The 15,502-nt window shown below is 40.7% G+C and overlaps 1 protein-coding gene across 1 annotated transcript in view; it reads right to left on the reverse strand.

Moving 5' to 3' along the window:
- LOC106605271 (inactive phospholipase C-like protein 2) overlaps positions 1-15,101 on the reverse strand; it is a 61,220-nt gene extending 46,119 nt beyond the window's left edge. The window contains exons 1-2 of the mRNA XM_014200729.3: positions 14,735-15,101; positions 13,661-14,111 (exon numbers count right to left, since the gene is read on the reverse strand). Coding sequence (XP_014056204.1) covers positions 13,661-13,909 — 249 coding nt within the window. The 5' untranslated portion in view covers positions 13,910-14,111; positions 14,735-15,101. The remainder of the gene's footprint in view (positions 1-13,660; positions 14,112-14,734) is intronic.
- Between the last annotated feature and the right edge of the window lie 401 nt (positions 15,102-15,502).

The following is a 15,502-nucleotide window of genomic DNA, read 5'->3' on the forward strand; positions in this document are numbered from 1 at the left end:
TATCGAACAGTTGTCATATCCTGGGCAAACTCTTGAAGATGTATGGCAGGGGTCGGTGACAGGCATCCCATGGGCCAAAACCAGCCTGTGAGTGATTTCCCCCCCCCCCAAAGATTTTTGTAAAAAAAAAAACAAACAAGACTAATATCACCAAGGATTTCAGTTTTTCTGCAAAACATACTTAAATCACCAGGAATTCAGTTAAAATGTATATCAAGTATTCCCACAAATAAAAAGAGATGTGATCGGGTCAATATAAAAATCAGGTACAAAACTGTTTTCAAATACAATATATTTTTGGGCTTACTACTCAATTTTGCAGTGTACAAATAATTATGTTCTGGACCCCCGAACATCCGCTCTGACAAAAATCAGACCACAGCTGAATCTAGTTGCCTATTCCCTACCACTATACAATTCAAAAACGGACTTGGGTTTAAAGTGAACAGATGCTAAGATCTGTTAATAATTGAAGGTGTCAGAAATGTGTATACCTGCGTTATGGCGCTCTTATGCACTTCCCTTCAATTAATGGTGGTCTACTACAAACATTACCCTGGTAAAGCCACTTGAGTACTGCCAAATCATCTGTGGTCCCGATGAAATAACAGGTTATAGCCGGTAGCTCTCCGTCAAGTCCCCAGCCCTGTAAATGAGTGACGCCTGAGTGGATGAATGAATAAATGATACTGGTACATGGGGGACGGACAGTCTTCCAGTGGTGTGTATTCATGGATGCGAAGGGTAGCCAGACTTCCCCCAAAAATTACCAAGAAAGAAAACATACCAAAAAAATGTATATCTTTGTTTTTCATAATTTTCCTTCAAATCACAAGAGGCTGAATGCATCTCATCTGACAAAGTATCTGAGCAAGCGAAACAGCGCCCCTCTGTCTCTATGTGTAGGCCATTGGTCTTGTCCGAAAGAGTATGATGCAGCCCGTACCATTGAATGCAAGGGAAGCCAGCAAGTATTTGGCTTCTCTTGATAAAAATAGTATAAAATAATAGCTAATCAGCGTCAGCTCAACTGTGAATTGGTCCTGGCGCACCCCAAAAAAATTACAAAAAATACGTGTCAATGGAAGCCAGTTTGGGTTTGGCGTCACTCCTATCAAATCGCATTGAGAGCAAATGTCATTGACAGAAACAACTTAAATTGTTGCATCTCGTTGTGTTGTCCTCTGGTGGCAAGCTAGCTAAAATTGTCCCCTTCCTAAATTAGCCATGGAGATAGGGATTAGGACTTGTGTTTTTACTTAATTCTCTGTACTGGTCAATGCTTATAACGGCAATTCTGATCCAACCATCAATTCATACATTGTGCCCCTGGCCTGAGAGGATGGTAGTTCAATATATACCTAGATGTAGAATGCTAATGTTAATTGGCTAACATTGCCCATGAAAGGAAGTTAGGCTAGCGAACAAGCATTTTATCCAGGTAGTCTAGGACCACAAAAAATAATAGTGTACTGTATGACAGAGTAATAGACTGTTTCATCAACATGAATGAGAAGGATGGCATTGGCCTTTCTCTTCAAGTAAGGCGAGTCAACATGTTCTCTCTACTTGCACGAACGCATACGCACACAGAAATCAGAACCATGGACAGCCACATCATATTAGCTTACGTTGAATGGACCAAATCTTTTTTGGTAGTCACTGTATTAGACTAAGCATACTGTAGGTGATTTGATGATGATGAAGTTGAAATGGTGCTGGAATAGTGGAGGCAGCTCCTGTTTTCTTTGAGACTCGTGGTAACTCTCCATGGTTCTAAATCAATAGTTGTTTAGTGGTCCGAAAATGTCAGAAACATTACTTTGCTTGACCATGCTGTAGGTCATGTAACTGTCAGTTATATGCAATATGCTTTGGGGACTTCACTGGACAGAGGTTGCTGTCTGTTGTTTTGATGAAACAAAGGTGTGGTTGAATTTATTCTGCTACGGTCTTCTTATTGTCTCTGCATTTAGGCCTATATATATCACAGTTGCAAGGCGTATGAAGTAACAGGTTAAAGAGCAAACAATGCAATTATCACAACACATAGGTTGTAATATTGCTTTTTTTCCTGGCTTCCCCTGTGATTTTACCCACGCACCACTACTGCGGTCTTCCCTAAAAACGTACTACTGCTCCTCTGACCTGTGACCAAGTAGCTTAGCATGAAAATGGGTTGGCTTTTGAACTTTCTATGTCCTACACATATTTTCCGGCTTTTCACTGACAGCAAATGTTGCGCAGCATACTAGGCTAAGAGGCCTAGGCTCTGTCCTTTTAACCGAGGCAGAATATTGACGCAGTGCTTAGTTTCTAATATTCTTGCAGCCATTTATATAACATGGTGAAATATGAATTCCAAAAAATATGATGAACAGTGATGCACAGTGCATGTGTGACAATTATGTATGCCTACATGCATCCGATGGCCGATTACTGAAATAGCAACCATAATATAGCCTACCCAATGATAAGTAAATACAGGATCAATGAGGTATTGCTCCCGCAATCCATTTGCTCCATGTTCCCTTCATAGCTCTTAGGGCTGACTCCATTAAGTCGACTGGTCGATTGTTTGGTCGATAGGCTGTTGGTCGACCAAGATTTTTTTTAGTCGAGCAGTGGCAAATATAAAAAAAATGTATGGCACACGAGGCACCCGTCTGATTCACGCCTGTATGTGCGGACTAATCCATCGCAGAGGCCGCAGGGATGGCACACCAGTAGTACATTTACCAATTAATTCCCATTATTTCTAAAATCTACAATGTTTGTTTGGTTAAGGTAATTTCTGTTAATGCATTCCGCTCATACAGGCGTGTATCAGACGGGTGCCTCGTGTGCCATAAAAAAAAATTATATTTGCCACTGCTCGACTAAAAAAAATCTTGGTCGACCAACAGCCTATCGACCAAACAATCGACCAGTCGACTTAATGGAGTCAGCCCTAAGAGCTATGAAGGGAACATGGAGCAAATGGATTGCGGGAATCTGTCTCCGCACCACGTGCTCTCACCACTGGTGTCCCCCAGGGCTCTGTTTTAGGCCCTCTCCTATTCTCGCTATACACCAAGTCACTTGGCTCTGTCATATCCTCACATGGTCTCTCCTATCATTGCTATGCAGACGACACACAATTAATCTTCTCCTTTCCCCCTTCCGATAACCAGGTGGCAAATCGCATCTCTGCATGTCTGGCAGACATATCAGTGTGGATGACGGATCACCACCTCAAGCTGAACCTCGGCAAGACGGAGCTGCTCTTCCTCCCGGGGAAGGACTGCCCGTTCCATGATCTCGCCATCACGGTTGACAACTCCCTTGTGTCCTCCTCCCAGAGTGCTAAGAACCTTGGCGTGACCCTGGACAACACCCTGTCGTTCTCCACTAACATCAAGGCGGTGACCCGATCCTGTAGGTTCATGCTCTACAACATTCGCAGAGTACGACCCTGCCTCACACAGGAAGCGGCGCAGGTCCTAATCCAGGCACTTGTCATCTCCCGTCTGGATTACTGCAACTCGCTGTTGGCTGGGCTCCCTGCCTGTGCCATTAAACCCCTACAACTCATCCAGAACGCCGCAGCCCGTCTGGTGTTCAACCTTCCCAAGTTCTCTCACGTCACCCCGCTCCTCCGCTCTCTCCACTGGCTTCCAGTTGAAGCTCGCATCCGCTACAAGACCATGGTGCTTGCCTACGGAGCTGTGAGGGGAACGGCACCTCCGTACCTTCAGGCTCTGATCAGGCCCTACACCCAAACAAGGGCACTGCGTTCATCCACCTCTGGCCTGCTCGCCTCCCTACCTCTGAGGAAGCACAGTTCCCGCTCAGCCCAGTCAAAACTGTTCGCTGCTCTGGCACCCCAATGGTGGAACAAGCTCCCTCACGACGCCAGGACAGCGGAGTCAATCACCACCTTCCGGAGACACCTGAAACCCCACCTCTTTAAGGAATACCTAGGATAGGTTAAAGTAATCCTTCTAACCCCCCTTAAAAGATTTAGATGCACTATTGTAAAGTGGTTTTTCCACTGGATATCATAAGGTGAATGCACCAATTTGTAAGTCGCTCTGGATAAGAGCGTCTGCTAAATGACTTAAATGTAAATGTAAATGATTGAGATATATAAAACTGTTCCATGAAAATGTGAATTTGAAAATCATAACTGGCATGCAGATCAGTAGAAATAGTATGATAACTTTGCACTCCATATGGAAAAAGTTGCTGACCGCTGGTGTAGCCCTTTACCGACAACTTCAGGAGCATAAACTGGCATAATCTGCAAAGGCCAGCAGCAGCGGGAGGAAGAGTGTCGGGAACAGGTTTTTTTTCTTCAGGTTAGGCTATATTGATCTCTGGCTCTCTCTTCAGTAATTTGTGTATTCATTTTTAAATCGCAGTGCTTAAAGCATCAGACAAGCTCAGTAGCCTACATATAGTTGACTGTATTCAAACATATGTATTTTTCCATATATGGACACACCCTGTTTTACATTTCTACCAATTGATTGGTCGAAAGAACAGACGACTCTCGATCGACCAAGATCTTTTTTAGTCGAGGACAGCCCTAATAACTTTGCACATTTTAATCATGAGCCAGTCTGTTGCTAATTGATTTAATTTAGAGTGTAGCTAGGGATGGGCACAGTTATTCAAATATTTGAATATCTGAAACGGATGTTAGTATTTGAATACTTGTGTATTTTTTTTAGGCCTAATTTAATTAGGAATGAAAATGCCTTGTCTTAAGTAAATTATCCACATGACACTGTTACATACAAGGATGACATTTGAAACTCCTAATTTATTTATTTTTTTGAAGTAAAATGTAGTGTATGACGTGTGCCCCATAATGTTTTTTTAAAAAGACATGCATACTGGTAGCCATCTATGCCGGTAACCTACACACATGTAGCTTGTTGATTTTGTCAGCCAATCAAAACTGCTCTACAGTCCAAGGTTCCATGTGTAGCAAGAGATCTCTAATCAATGCAAAATGGAAAGAAATTACGTAATTAAACGTCAGCTAAATGAGAATGAGTGGGCTACAACAAACAAGGTAGGCTGTTTAATCTGAATTATGATGTTATTTGTTTACAAGGACAGGGAGCGCAGCATATTGTAGCCTTATTTACCTGGATAGCTAGCTGGCTAACTTTGCGCAGCTAGCTATCGATTTGATGCAGTCAAGTAGGACTGAGTGATATGGCCAAAATATTATAACACGGTATTTAATTATTTATTTTTTTAAAGTGGACGTTATGACAATATTTTATGTTTTTGAATAATACAAGTTATACATTTGCTTTATGAGTAGTGTGTGACCCTATAGCGGCAACACATACATTCTATGTGATTGCAATGGGTATTTCTCCATTCTGTTTTATACCGTTCAATTAAACTTCAAACAAAAATGATTTTACGCATTTATCCATTTCCTGCACTCATTTGAGATCATGTCCACACTGCCATGTAGGGCTGCACGACATGGGCAAACAATCTAGGCCTTATTTTTAACCAAATGTTGCAATTGCGATTTTCACTAGCGATTTAGAGCAAAACACTTGGGTGAACTGTTGGAATCATGGAAATATGATTATTCTAATTCTATAGTTCGAATATAATATAGTGGGCACTTTAAATACAGTGTTTGACATGACAACAAATTAAAATGCCAGAGAGGAGTTATTGTGACAGGGTAGGAACCAAAGTGTTGAGAAGTGTTTCCTAGGGGACTCAATAGTCTTTGGCTACATTTAATGTTCGCTGGTATTATCAGGCTGTATATCTAATTACGTTTTCTCTGACTCAGTATATTTATTAGCTAGCTAGCAATTTGCATTAGTGGCTAACAATATTTAGGCCAAACTTGCTGTTTGTAGATGTAAGAATCACAAACTAATAGTGTAATTATAGATTTATATTAAAAAGCAAAGCAAAAACAGCATCATTGTCATCAACATTGTTGCATGCTCTGCATTGACCATGCAGACTGAACGCAAGTGTCTCGTGGTCGAGGAACAACAAATTTGCACCTTGAGAGACAGGGGGCGGGGCTAGGTCTGTGTGGATAGCGACATGGAGAGAGAGCTGAGAAAGATGACTAAAGTAGCTTTGTAAACTATATCACATTTAACAAACCAAACATTCAAACACCGTTATAGAAGGTAACGTAAAAACCCAAACTGGTCCGTGCATCAATACCGGTATACCGCCCAGCCCTAGAGTCAAGACAGGCACTGTTATGGGCTGATAGATAAACATAAAATTAGCTGCTGGTTAACTAACTAGCATGAGCCAGCGTGGCTACTTTCTAGTCTGTCTCTCTCCATCTCACACTCACACAACCGAACCCTCCTCTGCCTACTGCTGTAGCAGCAGCATCATCATAGTGGAACCCTCTTCGTCTCCCCCTCGCGCAAGGCTCAGATTAAAAACATGTAGGGGAAAGAATCATGATATTTGAGGGGGGAAAGAATCATGATATTTGAGTAGTGAAATTATTTCTAATGCCCATCCGTAATAGCAGCCACACACCAGACATTTCCAACCTAGTCTCAGAGCATTTTGTATTATTCTGTGCATACAATTCTGAGACACTGCATTTAGTATGATATGTAATGTTTCGTATGGCATTTATTATTTTGTGGATGTCCATCATCCATTTCGTATATGTTACAAATTGCAATTCGTACAATATTTTACATATTTCCAAATGTAGGATATGTTACGAATTCCAAATTGTTATGGCTAACGTTAGTTAGGTGGCTAGGGGCTAGAGTTAGGGGTCAAGGTTAGGGCTAGGAGTTAGGTTAGGGTTAGCTAAAAGGGTTAAGGTTAGGAAAAGCGTTAGCTAACATGCAATGTTGTTAATTAACTAAAATTGTCCTTGATGAGATTCGCACACAACCTTTGGGTTGCTAGATGTTAGGGGTCAAGGTTAGGAGTTAGGTTAGGGCTAGCTAAAAGGGTTAAGGTTAGAAGAAAGGTTAGCTAACATGCTAAGTAGTTGCAAAGTAGCTAAAAAGTAGTAAGTAGTAGCAAAATCTCAAATTTAGCTAAAATGATAAATTATGAGATTCGAACACACAACCTTTGGGTTGCTAGACATTCACGTTATACACCCACCCCGACCATACAAACCCTCCTTTCATTTTTGCCTCAAGTAATCTTCCGTCTTATGTAACCAAAGCAAATGTAACATACCATTCCAATTTCAGTGTCCAGGATTTACATTTACCATGTTACGTCTAGTCTATGAGACCAGTGACATTTCACATTCAACTGGGTTTGGTTAGCACTAGGGTGCAAGAAATATCAGGCATCATAAACTGGTGTAGGATTGTGTCATGTAAACTACTCAATATCGACGAATAACCCTGATCTTGAGAAAAGGGAGAAAAATTAATTGCTGCAAGGTATTCCTAAGCTAACTAAGTAGCAGTATAAGGCTCCCCTTGAAATAAGGAGCATCTGAATTGGAAGAGAATGTATTGCTACTTTTGTTCTGCCTGGACCAGATCAGAAGACTGATTTATTTGCAGTGGACAGTTGGAAAAATCCTAGGCCTACATTTTGCTTGGATGATCACTAATCAGGGACATGCTCTGAGCTGTGGTTTGGCAACAAGATATAGAAGAGAATTAATAGCCATCAAACAATGGAGGGACCTTCTTAAGTGAACTAACTGTGAAAAAAATGATTTAGCCATAGGTTCATTCAACTCATTCAAAATCAGTCATTTCCAAAGGTTGGTCAAAACTGAACAGATAATTTTAAACTATTAGGCTAAAGTGACATTCACTTGAGTAGTTTTCTTTTAAGACATCTTTACTTTTACATAAGTATGACAATTGGGTACTTCTTCCACCACTGCTGACCACATCCTCTCATCACTGCAGAAAAACTAAATCTGCTTTAGTAGAGAAGTAGGTTATTATATTAGTCAGGGATTGGAACCTTTTTTAAAAAAAAAAGAAAAGAAAAAAAGAACAAAACCATTTTGAGAACAGAAACAAAAGTGATATCTAGTGTTCGGGACAGAACCATTATTTTCAAATCTTAAGAACCGGTTAATAATGTTTTTCCTTGTTCCATGTTCTAAAAATATTACACATTTCTGGTGCATCATTCTGTAATAATGCATGTAATATCCTAAACACATTCCAATTCACATCATGATGTTCAGTGCTTCATGTCAAGCCGCCTCCATCCTCACCCCGCTCTCTCCCCACATCACAGGAGGCATAATAATGGCCGGAACGAAGCAAATGGAATAGCATCAAACACATGGAAACGATGCGTTTGACGTATTTGATACCATTCCACTTATTCTACTCCAGCCATTACCACAAGCCTGCACTTATCTGACCAATCAAACATGTAAACAAATATCTTACCCGTTCCACAGCAAGCTGCTCTCTCAGTGAAAATTTGTTGAGTAAATAATCTAAATGTAAAAACAATGTTGACTTCAAAAGGTTAAAAAATGAAGGAAAACTTTCACCTTGTGCAAATGGGGATTTGCGCTCCATAATACAGTTGAAAATCAGCAGTCATTTTATGAGTGTGAGGACAGAAAGTGAAAGTGGCCACAATCCACAGGCCACAATCAACAGCCTGATCAACTATATGAGAAAGATGTGTCACGCTGCATGAGGCAAATGGTGATCACACCAGATACTGACTGTTTTTCTGATCCACACCACTATCTTTTTATTTTATTTTTTAAAGGTACTGTATCGGTGACCAACAGATGCATATCTGTATTCCCAGTCATGTGAAATCCATAGATTAGGGCATAATGAATGTATTTAAATTGACTGATTTCCTTATATGAACTGTAACTCAGTAAAATCTTTGAAATTATTGCATGTTGCGTTTATATTTTTATTCAGTGTCATTTCTAAAAAGCATGGTGGTATCACTTTCTATTCACTCTGACATATTTGCAAGGCTACAGTGTAAGGTGGAAGTGGAATGGAGAGATGTGAGCGTGTAATATGGCTACACAGTTATGAACAGGTCCAAGACCTGTAGCAGAACCCACTGCTACTAATGGGAGTTGTCCATTTTAACTCTGGTCTGACAGGACCAGCATGATTAGCCTGGAAATTTGCCCAATATTGATTTGCATATGGACCAGTGTTGTATTATACCAACTTGTCAAGGCTGGCAGAGAAGGCTGTCATTGTGTAGTCTTACAGTCCCTTATTGCATTTGGGACATTGGTGGTAAGCCACATGTGCAGCCGTCTTCATCGACCTGGCCAAGGCTTTCGACTCTGTCAATCACCGTATTCTTATCGGCAGACTCAAAAGCCTTGGTTTCTCTAATGACTGCCTCGCCTGGTTCACTAACTACTTCTCAGATAGAGTTCAGTGTGTCAAATCGGAAGGCCTGTTGTCCGGACCTCTGGCAGTCTCTATGGGGGTGCCACAGGGTTAAATTCTTGGGCCGACTCTTTTATCCATCTATCCATCCATCCATCCATCTATATATCAATGAGGTCGCGCTTGCTGCGGGTGATACTTTGATCCACCTCTACACTGACGACACCATTCTGTATACATCTGGCCCTTCTTTGGACACGGTGTTAACAAACCTCCAAACGAGCTTCAACGCCATACAACACTACTTCCGTGGCCTCCAACTGCTAGTAAATCGAAATGTATGCTCTTCAACCGATCGCTGCCCGCACCGGCCCGCCCGACTAGCATCACTACTCTGGATGGTTCTGACTTAGGTATTTATAGTTGTCCACAAATTCTAGGTGTCTGGCTAGACTGTAAACTCTCCTTCCAGACTGACATTAAGCATCTCCAATCCAAAGTTACAGTTTGAAATCGGCTTCCTATTTCGCAACAAAGCCTCCTTCACTCATGCTACCAAACATACCCTCGAAAAACTGACTATCCTACGGATCCTTGACTTCAGCGATGTCATTTACAAATTACCCTCCAACACTACTCAGCAAATTGGATGCAGTCTATCACAGTGCCATCCGTTTTGTCACCAAAGCCCCATACACTACCCACCACTGCGACCTGTATGCTCTCGTTGGCTGGTCCTCGATACATATTCGTCGCCAAACCCACTGGCTCCAGGTCATCTATAAGTCTTTGCTAGGTAAAGCTCCGCCTTATCTCAGCTCACTGGTCACCATAGCAACACCCAACCGTAGCACACGCTCCAGCAGGTATATTTCACAGGTCATCCCCAAAGCCAACACCTCCTTTGGCCGCCTTTCCTTCCAGTTCTCTGCTGCCAATGACTGGAATGAATTGCAAAAAAAATAAAAAATAAAAAACTGAAGTTGGAGACTTATATATCGCCCTCACTAACTTTAAGCGTCAGCTGTCAGAGCAGCTTACCGATCGCTGCAGCTGTACACAGCCCATCTGTAAATAGCCCATCCAACCAACTACCTACCTACCTCATCCCCATATTTGTGTTTCTGCTCTTTTGCACACCAGTATTTCTACTTGCACATCCTCATCTGCACATATATCACTCCAGCGTAAATTGCTAAATTGTAATTACTTCACCACTATTGGCCTATTTATTGCCTTACCTCCTTACTTCATTTGCACACACTGTATACATATTTTTCTATAGTTGACTGTACATTTGTTTATACCATGTGTAACTCTGTGTTGTTGTTTTTGTCACACTGCTTTGCTTTATCTTGGCCAGGTCGCAGTTGTAAATGAGAACTTGTTCTCAACTGACCTACCTGGTTAAATAAAGGTGAAATAAAATACATTTTAAAATGTGATCATTTGCTGAGTGGATCCTTTGGCAGTAGACTACCTTCGAACCAGTCAGTTCTTGCACGACAAGTGCATTAAGCTTTGTTCAATAGTAATGAGAGGTTTGTTGACACAAAAGGTTTCCTAAATGTGGGCTTCCTGGACCAACCAAGAGCTAGGTGAGTGAAAGTATGTGCAGTAAATCTTGAGGGGGTAAATACAGATTTCTCTGCTCTCCAATACATTTCAATAGACATAATTGACCTATTAAAACAGAGGATATTGAACATTGAGTCACAGGAGTGGACATCAGATAAAATAAATCGTTTTTCACAGCTGGGAAGTGAGACAGGTCCTTGTGTGGTCGAGAGATTACTTGGAACTTTACATGGCAGAAATGTCAATATTTCCTCCATCAATCTCCAGGCAGAGAGAGGATCAAAGTTCAACGCTTTCAATGTGCCAAGAAAGTGCTGCCCACAAAACCTGGCTTGGAAAAGAGCTTAACTGGAAAGAACCGTGTTCATTGCTGGCAAATCAACAATAACACAATGAAAAGGCTCACAATGAATAACATAGTTGATTGAGAGCCTCATCTACAGTTGGTCCAGAAATTAGCTGGTGTAAAAATATTGATGCAACTTTGGTCACAGTGTGGACTATCCATTCATAAGGCTACACAGTAGACTTGCAGATCTGATACATTTATCACTAAGAAGGCTAGAGCAGGGATGGGCAACTCCAGTCCTCAGGGGCCAAAGAGGTTGTCACACTTTTCCCCCAAACCCTAGCAAACACATCTGATTAAACTAATTGCATTCTAAACTAAAGATCATTAGTTGATTATTGGAGCCAGGTGTGTTAGCTGGGGCAAAAATGTGACACCAATCAGGCCACACAGGACTGGAGTTGCTCATCCCTGGGCTAGAGTGTAAGCCATAACCAGCTTAAAAATCAAAAGATCCATAGCAATATGGGATAGACCTAGGCCTACATAAGCCATTTCCATTAACTTGTCCAGCAATTTTTGGTTGACATTTATAAAGTTTGCATAGAAATTGCAACAACTGCCTTTGTTTCTACTGAACTGTCTTGTGACAAAAAAACGTAATGACGTCAACCCCCTCCACCAAAAAATTACAATGTTCGCAAAAACCTTGAGTGCCAAATAAAAAAAAAGTTGTTGAACTGTTTCCATGATCCATTTAGGGAATTTGCGCATTAATAAATGTGACAGTCTGTATGCCTTCCCACCTACAGTATGTTTCATGTCTCAGGTAGCCCGCAAAAGCCAGCATGGATAAAATGCAAGAATTGACTCATCTTTGCCATATTCTAATAATTCTCACGTGCCAATGTATCGCCATGGTCTGTGCTATTGTGAAACTTGCACTCCTGTAGAGCTGAAATAATTGGATTGTAAAACTTGCATCCAGCCAACCAGAAAAGCAAGGCAAAACAATTCAGGCATTCTTGAAAGTCAAGACAATCCTTGTTCTGCAAATAAACATTTTATAGTTGGGGGAAAAAATGATTTTGCAAGCAGTAGACATTTAGAATTAAAATGTGTAGTGAAGCTTTATAGTTACGTGTGACTTCACGTGCCCAGAGTACCTTCAATTATTCATTTATTCTGAAAAACTGTTTCCATCATCATTTCTTACAATGAAGAAAGTTTGACAAGACAAATCCACCCGTTGAATGGATAGAAAATGTTGTTGATCTTTAGAACATTTCTTCGATAGCTGCCGTTTCCATTACAAGTCGCCATGTTTTTTTTGCGACATTGACCCAGGTTTATTCAACAAAAGCAATGGAAACCTGCCTAGTGAGCAGCAATAAGAGAAATACAAAAAAGCTGTGAGTTTAGCAATGTGATAGCCTCAGTCTGAAAGACCTAGGCTACACTTGAATGCAATTTGTAGGCCTATTTAGGGATTTGTAGCCTTCACTTTCGGGGAAAACAAGTCAAACAACCTTGCAACACAGTCAATATGAGAAATAGGTGAATGCATAATTTCCTTCATGAGGCCATCTGTTGTTGGCTAATATTGAGGTCAACTGACAACACTATCTAAATTAAGACAACGGAATTCAAAGCTGAGAGGTCTTAATGAGGAAAAGCCTTGTCTCATGTGATGAACTGCTTACCAAACCAATGTGTTCAGAAGCAACAATGGCACCAATTTAATTTGGAAACTGTTCTTAACCACAGGAATTGGTCCCGACTTTCCCAAATTTGGAATGGCAACATATGGTAAACGTCAAGCCCTCAAAATTGTTGCTTGAAAGATGCCGCAAACGGATCACTTTGGTCTCCAAATTCAGTTTATGCAAAGCACTCAAGCAATGCTTTCCAAAAGAACAGAACAGAACAGAACGTCTTTGTAAGAATGCCTGTAGCCTAGACATTGTTGGCCCATACTAATTCCCTATGTCCTCATATTAAGGTGTTTATTAGTCCCCCATCTTCAATTTCATTCATTAGTCAGTGAGGACTTGGCCTAGGCTATTTTATAAGAAAAACACTCAATCTGATAACGTAGGTTTATCCCCTCCTAGTAGTAGCCTAACCAGAATTCAGTCAAATAGTGTAGATATTTACCATGAGCTGACAACACAGAAGTTACTTAATTTTCTCTGAATGGTGAATTGACACTTGCAATGAAATTCAGACAAGACCTCTACTTTCACCTGACTGTTTGCATTGTTAATGTATGTGTGAACAGTGGTTTTTGGATTGCAAGTGCTCATTTGGTCGAGGTTGCTGAACCAATGTGCATAACATGTACACTTAGTGGAAGATCAAATCTAAGGATGCATCCACTAAGCTAACAATCTAGCCAACCATGGACCTCTTTTTGTGTTCTCAAATCTGTGTAAATCTGCATACAAATATGCTTTACCTTTATAATGCTGCTCCTGCGTGGTATTCCGGATTTGGAATCCAACCCGACAGAGGAGTTGTTAGCCGTTTCAAGCCCTGGGCTGTCAGGTAACGTTTCTGATCCAACCATGTCTGCCGGTATCCCACAGTCCCCATTGAAGACCGATACTTCGCACTGCGTCTTCCCGTCTGTTTTATCACTGGGCAAAGCCACCGAATCCCCAGTAGTCGATGGAGATGAGCCGTCGTTCTCTCCAAACTCCGCCATAGGCACTCCACGCACACAGACAGACCAAGCGTAGCTGTCAAGCTGCTATGTAGGTGTTTCACTTGCAACGCTGTTGTATTTATCCAATGTTCTGGCTTGCTAGCTAGCTACCTCGTTATAACAACTGCACAAAATCGTTCCGTATCATCATTCGGTCCATATTTGACTGGTATTTAATGTCGCGTGCTCCATGGATTGTGCTCTGTAAAACAAAACATCAACAAGATACATTGAATACCAATAGATTAAACTGTTCAATGCTAGACATTATCTGAAATTGCATGCACACAAGATGTCTAATAATGTGACTTTGAATAGTAGCTGACTAACGTTAGTTAATTACGTTAAAACAGTGCAATTGCATTCAATGGCATTTTCAATTTGCAAAGCTGTCGGTATAACGTTGCAAAATTAGATTTCATAATGGATGCATTAGCTAGCTACATCGTCTCATTTGAAATTCTGTCTGGCAAGTCATTCGATAGTTAGCTGCCTAACTATGCAACGTTAGTAAATTAGTTAACGTTAGTCAACAAGTTAGCCATATTTGCGATCGTCTGGGATAGTGGCTTGTTTGTTAGCTGCTGTGTTGTATATCTAGACTAGAGCTAATTTAGTTATAGTTAGCAAACTTAGTCCTTACTCAGTCATGTTACGTTAACTAACTGACAAAATAGCCCACATTTAATCAACTTGCCAATAGTTAGCTAACATTAACTAACCTGGCAAACTAACGTTACAGCTAAATATTTGTTTTAACTAACCCTCTCGTGTATCTGTTCTACAGCCACACATGCCAAAATAATTTAATGTTATCACACTTGCCTTGCTTGATAAACTATTGTCAAGAGAACAAAGTTCCATTCTGTTGTGCTATCCAGCTGCAACGAGACTACTGTTCAGTCCATGCATCACCACCAGTTGCTGCATTAGCTAGCTTGCAATGCTGCTAACGTTAGTTAGCAAGTAGTCACCGACTAAACCCAACTGTCAATACATTTGCTATCTAAATATTTATCTAGCGAGCTACCCGTTAAGCTAAAGTCGAAAGGTGAACGAACTACTTGTAACAGGCAGCAACGACAACCTTCTGTCAATCAAACCTTGCTAATAGAAAAAGGTATGTCTTATTGAAATACATGAGAACTGCTTTCATCGATCAAATCCAGTTCTTTTTAATTACACTAGAAGACTCCCACCGGGCACAGTTTTGAAGCCACCGCGCCTACATCTTGGCACGCACCCACCACAGTAGAAAAAATACATTTTGGAAGCTATAGAAATGCATTTATTAATGTCTAAACACTTTTTTCCCACGTGTATTCTATTACAAACATCTTAATGCATACTTTACAATTATATTATGTGAGTTAAACATACGTTATATATATTAAAAAAGATATATCCTTAAAGTATCATTTTTGAAAGTACTCATGTTCCTTTCCCCACTACAACAACAAAATACGTATGCATGTAATTCTGTCCTTGATACATTTAACTGAAATACTGTAGAAATCCATTCATTCCTTTGGAGGATTCCTTCTGTGGAGTGCCAATATGGCCGACCAGTGGCTTCAAAAGTCTCATTGCCCA

The sequence above is a fragment of the Salmo salar genome, chromosome 05, assembly GCF_965601325.2.
Source record: "Salmo salar chromosome 05, fSalSal1, whole genome shotgun sequence".
NCBI lineage: Eukaryota > Metazoa > Chordata > Actinopteri > Salmoniformes > Salmonidae > Salmo > Salmo salar.